Source organism: Drosophila mojavensis, unplaced genomic scaffold, assembly GCF_018153725.1.
Source record: "Drosophila mojavensis isolate 15081-1352.22 unplaced genomic scaffold, ASM1815372v1 contig_80, whole genome shotgun sequence".
In the NCBI taxonomy this organism is placed as follows: Eukaryota; Metazoa; Arthropoda; class Insecta; order Diptera; family Drosophilidae; genus Drosophila; species Drosophila mojavensis.
Window position 1 is genome coordinate 13,366,709 of NW_025318906.1, and position 11,275 is coordinate 13,377,983.

General features: G+C 42.6%; 5 protein-coding genes across 6 annotated transcripts; 3 read left to right on the plus strand and 2 right to left on the minus strand.

Annotated features, from left to right (window-relative positions):
* Positions 1-593: 593 nt before the first annotated feature.
* LOC6579754 (ubiquitin carboxyl-terminal hydrolase calypso) lies at positions 594-2,452 on the minus strand. The gene is made up of 2 exons (XM_002005600.4): positions 2,182-2,452; positions 594-2,131 (listed from the first exon to the last, which is right to left on the minus strand). Exons 1-2 carry the CDS (start codon positions 2,324-2,326, stop codon positions 891-893), a joined length of 1,386 nt encoding a protein of 461 aa, XP_002005636.1. The 5' UTR covers positions 2,327-2,452; the 3' UTR covers positions 594-890.
* A 36-nt stretch (positions 2,453-2,488) lies between these two features.
* On the plus strand, positions 2,489-3,109 carry LOC116803652. Of its 2 annotated transcripts, none has more exons than XM_015163858.3 (2): positions 2,489-2,719; positions 2,815-3,109. In XM_015163858.3, the coding sequence occupies exons 1-2, from the start codon at positions 2,588-2,590 to the stop codon at positions 2,923-2,925; spliced, it is 243 nt and encodes an 80-aa protein (XP_015019344.1). In that variant the 5' UTR covers positions 2,489-2,587; the 3' UTR covers positions 2,926-3,109. The 2 variants fall into 2 exon arrangements, with proteins under 2 accessions (XP_015019344.1, XP_015019343.1); XM_015163857.3 differs by having other exon boundaries at positions 2,490-2,689.
* A 132-nt stretch (positions 3,110-3,241) lies between these two features.
* Positions 3,242-3,916, plus strand: LOC26528213. The gene has a single exon (XM_015163859.3). The coding sequence runs from the start codon at positions 3,544-3,546 to the stop codon at positions 3,727-3,729; it is 186 nt and encodes a 61-aa protein (XP_015019345.1). The 5' UTR covers positions 3,242-3,543; the 3' UTR covers positions 3,730-3,916.
* Positions 3,833-6,558, plus strand: LOC6579756 (lipoyltransferase 1, mitochondrial). Its single transcript, XM_002005602.4, has 3 exons — positions 3,833-4,912; positions 5,653-6,114; positions 6,184-6,558. Exons 1-3 carry the CDS (start codon positions 4,304-4,306, stop codon positions 6,352-6,354), a joined length of 1,242 nt encoding a protein of 413 aa, XP_002005638.1. The 5' UTR covers positions 3,833-4,303; the 3' UTR covers positions 6,355-6,558.
* A 422-nt stretch (positions 6,559-6,980) lies between these two features.
* Positions 6,981-10,756, minus strand: LOC6579757 (tyrosine-protein kinase Shark). The gene is made up of 6 exons (XM_002005603.4): positions 10,547-10,756; positions 10,374-10,450; positions 9,681-10,097; positions 9,089-9,625; positions 7,841-9,026; positions 6,981-7,765 (listed from the first exon to the last, which is right to left on the minus strand). Exons 1-6 carry the CDS (start codon positions 10,629-10,631, stop codon positions 7,272-7,274), a joined length of 2,796 nt encoding a protein of 931 aa, XP_002005639.1. The 5' UTR covers positions 10,632-10,756; the 3' UTR covers positions 6,981-7,271.
* Positions 10,757-11,275: the final 519 nt, after the last annotated feature.

Consider the following 11,275-nt stretch of genomic DNA (forward strand, 5'->3'; position numbering starts at 1 on the left):
AAAAAGAACATGAAACACTACATCCTCCTAATCATCACCAGCTTTATAAAAACAAAACTTTTGTTAAACATTTGCCTTATTTTCATAGTTTATAAAAACATAATACACATGAAAACATAAAAAACTATACATTATATATATATTATTAAATATATATCTATAGCTAGAGTGCATTGTTTTTGTTTTGTTGAACAACAAATATTTACATAATTTAAGTTTGCGCCGAAGCATATGGAAATGGTTCTTTTTTCTGTTATATAATTACCATATAGATATATAGAAATATATATATATACATACACATATGTCACACATACACACACTCGTACATTTTCGTACTTGAAACATTTAAATACATGAACAAAAAATGTTTTTTTATTATTAAAAAAGAAAAAAAGATCAAATAAAACAGAAACCAAAAATACAGCAATCGGAAATTTAGATGTAAATAATAACCAATTTTAGCTAATTAAATAAATTAGGTGTATAGTCATATACAACTTCTTAAAGATATGTTTTTAATTTTGATGAACATGTCATTATTGGCAATTTATTTAATTATTTATTACAACCGAAGAAAAAAAAGAAAACAATTGAGTCGAAGAAAGAAGTTGAGATTTTATTTATCAACTTACTAACATTAGTTACATTTCTAGTGACGCAAATTAAATAGTAATAAGTCGATAAAAATTTTGATAGCTGCATTAGAAGTAATATGCTATTCTGCCTTACTTCACAACTAGGACATCTTCCTCGTGGAAGAATTTTAATGGAACCATGAAAGATTTCACTAAATATATAAAAGTTCTAGTTTAGACAATTTTTAGTGAATATATAAAATTTATATATAACATATATATATAGTTTAGATTAGTTTATCCTAATGCGAATCACTTGCGCTTTCTGCACTTATTTCGACCCTTTCGTCTACGACCCGGTGTCTTTCCAGGTGACTTTCCATTCTTCGCCGCTTGCGATTGTGGCTGCTGTTGTTGCTGTTGCTGCTGTTGTTGCGGCTGGGATTTTCCTGCTGTGGCATTCGCAGCGCTATTTGCCGTATTAGCTGTGGCGGCGCTGCTCTGTTTGCTGAGTCGATTCGCGGCGCTCTGTCCACTTATCTTCTTGGTGGGCAGCAAATGCTGGCTGACTAGCTCGCCGAGCACGCCCTGGTGTGCCAGCATGGAGAGAAAAGTGCAGATGAATTTGTCATAGTTGTGGGTGCGACGACTGGCGTCCACTTTGAACATTTGCCGCCGATCGTTCTCATCAGCTAAATGCTGCTCATTGATCGCGATTTCCGTATCAAGGTTCTTGAGCAGTGATTGCAGGTCGCGTGCTGTAAAGGCACTCGGCTCTAGCAGCGTATTGGGCGTATCCGGACGCTGCTGATCGTCGCCCTGCTCATCCGCTTTGAGCAGCTTCTGCAGCGTGCCCGACACAATGGCTTGATTGGTGCGTAACATCTTTAGCTTATGGGTGATGGCGATGCGACGATCGGGCACAACGGCCATCAGATTAAAGCGAATGTCTTGCTCACCAGTCGCGATGCCCAAACGGTCAGCCATTACGCGACGGAACTTGTCTGTCCAATCCTCATGCTCCTCCCAGCAGCCATGATTCATTGGATACGGCTTCAGACCATCCAGCTCGAACAGCTGCCCATTGATGGGCACAAAGCTAACAAAATGAAATGCTTCCCCTGTAAATCGACAACTGGCCACACCAGCACCTGTACGTTCCAGACGACGACGCGCTTGGGGCATGGCATGCGAGTTGTGGGCGCATGCCAATTCTGGTGTATTGCCAATGGCCAAACCCTTGTTCTCCGGGCTCATGCCCTTAGTGTGAGCCTTGAGGCGACTCAACGTTTCGCCCAGCTGCAGATTGTTTTCGTTGCAGTTGAGCAGCACAGAGAGCAAAGCATGGGTAGCACAACTATTGGGCACCACCTGCTGGGCAAAGAAGATGCTTGAGATGGCTTCCTCATCCTTGACAAATATCTCGGCTGTTGTCTCTACAATTTTTCGGCGTGCGCGACGCTCTTCGATCCAGCGAAAAAGAAAAATGAAGCCGTATGGACTTTCTATAGGCTTTTGTAAGTCATATACCTCTTCGACTTGTACGTCGTGACCTGCAATAAGTATATATAGTATACTGAGCCTGTCAATTGAATTTACTTACAGCCAAAATCTTCTAAGAGCAGCGTAAAGAGACCCGGATCTGATTCTAGCTCTAACCACCCATCGGCTAGCTGAGCCATGGGCAGTGCATTGTTGTTTGAGGCGCTGCCTGCAGCTGCGCTGGTGCCGCCGGCTGCGACGTTCATTGCGCTGGCCAGCTTGAAGATAATTTTCTCACAACTTTTTCCACAATTATCAAATAACAAACAAAAATTTGTTTTTCTGCGCTGCAGACCTGTGAGTGGCAATGTTTCGTTCGCTTGTTATCGCTCGGTGTGAATGGTTCTACTATAAAACGGTGTGGCAACTTTGCTTTAGGATTTACAGTCAGCTGTTTTGACGTAACTCTCGCTCGGCATATTACTGTCTATTAAACAAAACCGATTTTAAATAATTGTATTTTAAAAATGGTGCGTTTAAATATAGTCCAGCTGACAAAACGTGTGCCTCTCATCCAATTTCGGAAGGGAGGTTCAGCTTTGACCAACAAACCAGCGGCAAGTCAACAGGCAAGTTCAAAGGATTCCGGAGCCAAAAAGGTTAACTATGTAGCCCATTAACTACATAAGGCGATGCACGATATGCATAGAGAGTTCTAGATTTGGTTCCTAATATTTCATTAAAAATCCTACAGACTTCTGGAGGACCAGCAATTGAGGATTGGGAATTGCCTGCGCGCTTCGCCCGCAAGCCGATCGATCCCTTGGAGGCAGAGTACATCAACAATGGCGGAATACCCAACTGAAATGGTTCTCGAAGCGCTGCTTAAAATAAATTGTAATAGTAAAGCCTTGTAAACACATCGTAATGTATTGCTTGTATGCTTGACAGCTGTTTTGACATTCACAAGCAAACCTAGCCATCATATGTTTTGTATAAATTTTGGTAAAGTTAATTAAATTACAAGAATTTCCAAATGTGTTGCCAAATTCAACGTTAGTATTGATATTTAAATTGTACAATGTTACAAGACCATTGTGAAAAGCTTTCTGTTAAGTGTGGAGCATATCTGTTAGCTAGACAGCTGTTGTGCCTGGTGCTCGAAATTGCCATTCCAATAGGTTTGTCAGTGCTTATCTTGCGCCAATGAGAATCAGACGTGACTGCTGCGTACAACATTTACCGTTGCCTGAACAGTCTTTGTGTCAGTGTTTGTTTTGTGTTACACCGCGTTCGTTCGCTTCATCCCCCGCATAGTACAAACATTCGAGTGGAAAATTTTTTCAATTTTCAAGGCGGTATCCACCGATTTGCTATAACTTTTGTATATTGTTGGGCTTATTGCGTAGCAGAAGTGCGTGTTCATTGATTGGCCAGAGGTTGGCCTAAATTCCTGTCGACTGTTTAGACCGTTCATTCTTGGATGGGTGTAAAGCGTAGTATGCAAGTGAACTGGTGCAACAACAAGGACTGTTTGGGTCTTCGTAAGCGTGTCTGCGGATTGCATCAAACCTGGAAGTGGCTTCACCAGACGCCCGCCCTGCACGAATACCTCATCTCCGCTAGCTCTGTGGCAGCAGATACCCAGGTCCCAGCCAGCGCGCTCTAAAGTTCAAAATAACAAACGGCCAAAATCAAGAAAAAAATATATATATAATAAAAAGCAATAAACCAAAAGAAGGAATTCGAAAAAACAGCGTGCTGAGCGACAAAAAAAAAGCAACAAAGAAAAAATAAGCTAAAATAGAAACGCTACAGATAATAATTAATACGCACACACCTAGCCATAGACAACATATAGACTTTAAAATTCAATTTAACCTAACAAAAAGAAGAAGCAGAACAGCGGCAGTTAAAACAGCGAAAAAAAAAAACAGCTACAATAACAACATATCAATTAGCGACTGACGGTGACCTTGTTGTTGTAACAGCGAACGCAAATAGTAAGCAAGTGCATTGCCGTTGTCTGATTGCAAAAGAGACAGAGAGCAAGAGCGAGTGAGAGCGGCATAGCAACAGAGCCCATAAGCTTCCTTGTAAGAAGAGCGACGGCAACAACAATAACACAGCGCTGCATCGAGTTGTGCAATAAAAATAATAAAAGACGAGCACAGCAAAGGAAAAGAGAAGAAAAGTAACAGCTGTTCCCGTTTTGTGGCTGATTGTTAAATTACATATTTAAAATGAGCATATTACTGCGTCGTAATTCGAGCCAGCTGCGCTTGCTGCAGCGCCTGGGCGCAACGTCAACCGAAATCACGCGGCTCGCCTCAGATAACAATACAACTGCATCTACTACATCTACTACTACTACAACAACAACAACACCAACACCAACGACTGCAACAAAAACATCGTCGTCGACTGGCAAAAGGGTCGCAGCTGTGGCCGATGCTGATATCAAGAAATCTGTTTTCATCTCCCAATCGAATGACATTTACACGAATCTAGCTCTCGAGGATTGGCTCTATAGGAACTTTGACTTTAGCCATCATCATGTCTTGCTGCTGTGGGCCAATCAGCCATGCGTCGTCATTGGCCGTCATCAGAATCCCTTCACCGAGGCGAACGTCTCCAGGCTAATGGAACGCGGCATTACGCTCGCACGTCGCAACAGCGGCGGCGGCGCGGTCTACCATGATCCGGGTAACCTCAACTGCACGTTTTTTACGCCCCGCGAGCGCTACGATCGCAAATACAATCTGAACATTGTGACGCGCTCGCTGTTCCGCGAGTGGGCCATCAAGGCGGAGATCAACGATCGCGATGATATTGTTATCGCCAACAAAAAGGTTAGACATGTGGCCAAATCTACGCAGCTCACACTCTTATCAGCTCAATTGACAAACAAACATCTGGCCAGTCCTGGCCCGCAGTTCAACCCGGCTTAGAATAGCTTTGAATAGCTTGATCGCGGCGAAGATAACGAAAATATTTCGCAAATTTTCCATACAATATGAAAAGTTCAGCATTTTTTCGCTCTTCTTTACCCTTGCTGCAGAAAGTCAAATATACACACATATGTATATATTCATATGTATGCTCCGTTTTCGTATGGACAGTCGTAGCCAAATTCATATATACATACATATACTATATCGAATTCTTTCTTTCTTTTCAATTATGTATGTAACTTAGGTCTGTGCTTTGTCTTTTCTACGAAGACAAGAAATTATTTTAGATATTTATTTTTTATTATATTAATTTAAAAATTCCGCATTATATTTGAGTTTATCTAAAAGAGGATAAGCTGAAGCTCTTTAGATTACCTTTGTAGGCAGAGTCGACCCAAAATTGCATATTTGTATAAGTGTATATTGTTTTTGTATGATTGACAGACTACATAGACTTCATATATATACTATATTTTATATCATATATATTATAGTTGCTATAGCAACAATCTATCAAACTCAATCTGCAAGGGCGTTCAATCTACGCCTGCCAACGTACTATCAATTTTACTAATTTTGAGGCTTATCTATTCGAAATTAATTTGCAGTCATCAAAATTATTTTTTATTATTTTTCAGATTTCGGGCACGGCTGCAAAATTGGGTCGTCCCAATGCTTATCATCATTGCACCATTTTGGCCACGGCCAACAAGTTGCATCTGAGCGAGTCGCTGGTTAAGGAGAAGGTCAATTATATTAGCCGCGCCACGGCATCGGTGCCATCGCCCATACGCAATCTGGCCGATGTGAATCGGAACGTGAATGTGCAGCAGCTGCTCTCGGCCGTGGGCTATGAGTATTTGCGGACCGCAGCAACGTCCCTGGAGGATGGCGGCAGCACGCAGACAATGAACCAGCGTGGCTTTCAGCTGATCAATCCCACAGAGAAATGGTTCCCCGGCATCAACGAGTTGCGTGCCAACTTTAGCTCATGGGATTGGGTCATTGGCAAGACACCGAAGTTTACTGTCGAGAAGGAGCTCGAGCTGAAGGGCAATGAGAGTGGCATGAAGCTCAAGCTAAATGTCGAAGTGGAAGCTGTAAGACATTATCTGCAATTGCTTCAATACTTTCCAAGTTTCTAAGGCATTGTTCTCCTTCTCCTGCAGGGTCTGATGACTAAAATCTCTCTTCAGTTGCCGCAAAGCGAACAGCTGGTCCCGGTGGTTACTCCGCTCCAGGGCCAGGCATACAATGAGCAGAACCTGAACGGCATCATGGACGCCCTCAAGTTGGTCTCCACCTCGAATGTGCAGCAGGCGATGAACGGCTCGATTTGATATTTGATCTGCTAATCCCATACATTTGATGCCTTTGTTTTTGGCCTTTTTATTATATAGTTGCAACTTTGCTTTATATACACATTATGATCTATAACTGATCTAAATACCTGAACTAACATAGCACGTAAGCACATTAACAACTTCTATAAATATTCAACACATTTTATATCAATTTGCAATAAATGCTCTAAATCAAATGTATTTAAAGAGAACGGCAATTACTTTCGGGCCGTCAACTAATATAGCTGAAGTAATTGAACGAATATTCAATATCCAATCAATTTACAATGTTGCTTTATCTACATGATGAGCTTAATAAGCTTCATTTATGTAGCTTTTAAGGTACATATATAATATAATATATTTTGTATTGAATGATTTGTAATAAATGTGTTATATGAAACAAATATAAAACTATTGCATATTTTCAGCCGGCTTTACAAAATGCTTTCTGTACAGATTTCTGTTAAATTAGAGCATGTAAAGGGGTATTCAAGGAATTACTTAACAGTTTCTTTACAGCTTGCTGTTAAATTAGGTCATGTAAAGGGACTGTTGTGGAAGAAGACGCTGCTAAGAACCGAAATCCAATAAGTCTTATTTATGTATAAAAATCATTTGCATAATGGATAATTGTTATAATATAATGTAAGGCACTTGTTCGCTATTTGACACAAATTGTTTACAAATATGTAAAATACATTTAAAAATATACATATATGTTATATATGGTACAAGTAGTTATACAGATGCATGTATGTATATAGAGGCTGCTCTTAGTATATCGGTCAGGATATGTTTGGAAAGAAGCGAGCAGAAGAGTAAAATAATACGTTAGAGAGATGAATACATGTAGTAGGTGTAAAAGAAATTGCACAGTTTGAAGGAAATTATATATAGAGTAAAGCTGATGTCTAGATATGCACCGATTGGACCAGCTCTGGAAGATTCTGATACTCGGGACCACGATTGAAGAACTCCTTTAGATAGGCGAAGGTGGGCCGCTCTCTGGGATGATAGTTCCAGCAGCTTTGCATTACCGCATAGATGTACGCCGGACAGATTTTTGGCTGTGGCAAGCGCTGTCCGCTGTCCACCAGCTTGATGGCATCCACATTGGATATGTCCCCGTAGGGCGGTGCGCCCAAAGCAAACATCTCCCACAATGTGACACCAAAGGACCAAACATCGCTCGCATGCGAGAAAATGCCATTGTTGAAGCTCTCTGGCGCATACCAGCGGATCGGCCAGCGTCCCCCTTGAGTGAAATGATATTCATCGCTGCCCGCACTCAAGGAACGCGACATGCCAAAGTCGCTGATCTTGGCCTGCTGTCTGGAGGTCAGCAATATGTTCCTGGCGGCCAAATCGCGATGCACAAAATGCTGCGTCTCCAGATAATGCATGCCTGGAAGATTAGAAGAGTATAATCAATCATGCGAAATAAGTAAACAGAGAAAGAGAGCAAATGGAACACACTTACCGCAGGCTATTTGCGAGGCCCACAGCTTCAGCTCGTAGTTAACCTTGACTTCGGTACTGTGATCCAGAATGTACTGCAGCATGGAGCCCAGTGGTGCCAGTTCTTGCACCATCATCAGCATCTCGCCCTTCGAGATGCCAATTAGACGCACAATGCACTTGTGCGCCAGTCGCATCATCACAGACGCTTCGCGCAGAAACTCTTGCTTGTTGATCGCCTGTTGCTCCTCGTCGCGCAGTGTCTTGATTGCCACCTCCAGACGATGGCCATTCGCTTGTCGTAGCCAACCCTTGTAGACGGAACCAAATTCGCCAGCACCGATCTCACTCTCTAGCTCCAGCTGGTCACGGTTTATAAGGAACCGTTGCTTGGCTGCCTCCAGTTCCGCACTGCTTAATCCAATTGTTCCAGCTGCGGCTCCGCTGCACTTGCGCTGCAGATAGCTGGCCATTTCACTCTCCGTGGAGCCAGTGGATATCATGGAGTCCAAGCGTAACATATGTTTGCCATCCAATTGTTTGACCTCCTGGTCCAATAGCATGTGCACATCTGTGGTAGGCAAATAGCCATTGGATGTTAGTTCAGCGAGACGTTCCCTCTCAATGGCCACATCGCTCTTGGTGTAGTACTCCACCTCGTCCTCAGTCTTGTTGGCAATGGGTGGCAGATCGATTGGCGTATTGTTCCGCGGCACATTGTACACATCGCCCGCATCCACATTGAAATTGCTGAAATCCGTTGAGAAGGAGAGATTCTTTAGCATGGGGACTGCCGCCTGCAGTTCCTCGGCTGCAGCCACCAGGCTGACGCTGCTCTCCGAATCGCTGCGCTTGTTCTTCGTTTTGCTCTTGCGCAGACTGTTCATGTCGAAGAGACTCTTCTTAGGGCTTACGATGCGCAGCGTATTGAACATGGAGCTGCTGTTCTCTTTCTGCTTCTTCTTTGTTATGGTCAAGGCAGGCGGGAGCTTGCTGGAGCTGCTAGGAAGGGGACTGATTGGTGGATTTTCACGTAACTTGTGTTTGGGACGTGGTATGGTAGCAAACGATGGCAGCTCCGGCTTGGGCTGCGGTGGCACAGGATATTTTAGGCTCACGGGCAGGCCGTAAGAGAAACGCATATAATGCGCCACCAAGTGCTCCAAGCTGGGCCAATAGGGGCCATCATCTATGTACATGTATTTTGACTGCCAAACAAATGGAGAATTCATTAGATAATTCTAATTAAATAGTAAATCTAATTGCTTACCCCGTTCGAGGTCAGCTTGTTGCCGTTCTGATAGAGATCCGCTTGTGAGATGAGAAAGTTTTTGACCACCTGATCGCCGAGCAACGTTAAGACATAGCCCGATGCTGCCGGCGATTCAGAGTAACGCACCAGAAAATAGCCGGAAGTGTCCAGCGGCTGATCAGTGGCAGCCTGCTTCTCACGCGCATGCTGTTGGGCATAGTTCTTGAGTATGGCCACTGCCTCGTCGCGCTTCAAGGTGCCATGATACCACAGCTCGCGACTCGTGTTAGCTGGCGGCAGCTTGTAATTAAGCAGAAATTGCTCGACTGCCGTCTGTTCCGCCTCCTTGGCCAAATCGAAAGGAAACTCGCCAGCGCTGGTCCGTGGCAGCAGTGGAGCATGTGCGGCCAGCAGCTCCTGCACCGCTTCCAGATTGCCATACTTGGCAGCCTCATGTAACGGCACATGGCCGTTCTCAATGTTGCGGCACTGCACGTTCGCATTTGCGGCAATCAAGGTACGTATGAAGCTGGCATCCTTTTTGCGACAAGCATACTGCAAGAGTAGACAATAGTTTAGTGGCGTATTGGGATTATAATGCCATACTTACATGCAGAGGCTGCCAGCCGAACGAATCGGAGCTATTCACTTGGACGCCCGCATCCAGTAGCAACTTCAGTATGCCCTCATTGCAGTTGATGGCAGCCAGATGCAACGCCGTCTGGCCATCCTTGTTCTTTGCATCGAAGTTGCGATTGCCGCACTTCAGTAGTTCAATGACCACCTTGCTCTCATTCTTGCTGGTGGCACGGTGCAGCAGATTTGTCACGCCCTGGCTTCGAGTATTAGGTGGCGGTGGATCGCCAATGAGTGGTTGCGCCAGCTTCGTAATCAGTCCATTTGGCTCCTGCTGATAGTATTTCACCAAAGTCTCCAAGCCATGCAATATCTTAGTTTGTCCCTTGTCATCGATAGAGAAGAAGGCGTCTTCGCCATGACGTCGGATTTGATAGTGACAGACCTCGCCCTGCAACAAATGTGTAATAAATTATTCACATGCATAAAGACAACCTGTTGTCATACCCAGTACATAGAACTAGTGGCTATATTGACAAATTTTTACGTATGAATGTTTATGTCTAGCCGTCAGCAATTAATATAAGCTTTTTTTAATACAGCAATATGGCTAAATACATTTTAGATCAATGTTTGATATATAGTACTTAGCAAGGGACTTGCATATAGGGTATTTGTTAGTCGCGAAACCTATATTAGCTTAGCTCTGTTGTTGTGCGTCATTTACCTGATAGAGCAGACTCAATACAAAATCGCCAGCTGCTGTGCTACTCTCCCGCACCAGAAATGTGCCATCCTCGCAACCTGTGACAATTAATAAAATAAACAAGATTGAATTTTCTTACTATTGGGGCGAGTCTTCTACATACACATAGACATGTCTTTTTTTCTGGTACGCACCTTGTTTTAGCAAATCGTCAGCGGCCTCGCGTGTTAAGCGGCCGTGGTACCATTTCATTTGATCATCACGCGGGTATGCTGCCATTTAAAGTCCATGCAATGTTTTGTACTACTGTTCAAATTATAAAAACAAACTTAATAAAAAAATAATAATAATTATCAGCAATTCTGCAAGGGTGCAGTGTTGCATTCTACAAGACAATCGACAAAGCAACAGGTTATCGTGATCGCCAGCTGGCAGCTATCGAGCAAATAGTTGATGCAGAAGGTTAACAGGTGGCAACGCCAGCAACTGTATTGCGCGAAATTCTCCAAATTCAAACCAATTTTAATTACAATAAAAACACATTTCAAGTTTCACGTATCGCATTTGTTTTTATATTTGTATTGTTTTGTTTACTTTTTTCCAATTTATTTTTGTTTTAGCTGAGAATGATCTACTAAAAACACATTATTAAATTGTGTGCGATTATGATTAGTTCATTTGCGTTTTGTTTGTTTTTGTGTCTCATTCTGTTCAATACGTTGTTTATATAATAATAATTTTTGTTCTCATTTTAGGTTATGTGAGAGTAATCTTAAGCTTAAGCATTTAAAAAACGACTATAGACTATGAAAGAAAAGTTTAAATAATTATTAAATATAAACATTCAATGTCAGAAATGTATGTTTTGTTTTGCATTTTTTTATCATTCTCTTATTTTTTGTTTGTTTGCATTAATTTAATAT

Bases quoted from the DNA above. Each gene is read 5' to 3' on its own strand.
- LOC6579754 (XM_002005600.4), bottom strand. From the start codon at position 2,326: ATGAACGTCGCAGCCGGCGGCACCAGCGCAGCTGCAGGCAGCGCCTCA. The intron at 2,132-2,181 runs GTAAGTAAATTC...TACTTATTGCAG, and splicing joins GCTCTTAGAAGATTTTGGCT to GTCACGACGTACAAGTCGAA.
- LOC116803652 (XM_015163858.3), top strand. From the start codon at position 2,588: ATGGTGCGTTTAAATATAGTCCAGCTGACAAAACGTGTGCCTCTCATC. The intron at 2,720-2,814 runs GTTAACTATGTA...AAAATCCTACAG, and splicing joins AGGATTCCGGAGCCAAAAAG to ACTTCTGGAGGACCAGCAAT.
- LOC26528213 (XM_015163859.3), top strand. From the start codon at position 3,544: ATGGGTGTAAAGCGTAGTATGCAAGTGAACTGGTGCAACAACAAGGAC.
- LOC6579756 (XM_002005602.4), top strand. From the start codon at position 4,304: ATGAGCATATTACTGCGTCGTAATTCGAGCCAGCTGCGCTTGCTGCAG. The intron at 4,913-5,652 runs GTTAGACATGTG...ATTATTTTTCAG, and splicing joins TTGTTATCGCCAACAAAAAG to ATTTCGGGCACGGCTGCAAA. The intron at 6,115-6,183 runs GTAAGACATTAT...CTTCTCCTGCAG, and splicing joins TAAATGTCGAAGTGGAAGCT to GGTCTGATGACTAAAATCTC.
- LOC6579757 (XM_002005603.4), bottom strand. From the start codon at position 10,631: ATGGCAGCATACCCGCGTGATGATCAAATGAAATGGTACCACGGCCGC. The intron at 9,027-9,088 runs GTAAGCAATTAG...TTTGTTTGGCAG, and splicing joins ACAAGCTGACCTCGAACGGG to TCAAAATACATGTACATAGA. The intron at 7,766-7,840 runs GTAAGTGTGTTC...CTAATCTTCCAG, and splicing joins GGCCTCGCAAATAGCCTGCG to GCATGCATTATCTGGAGACG.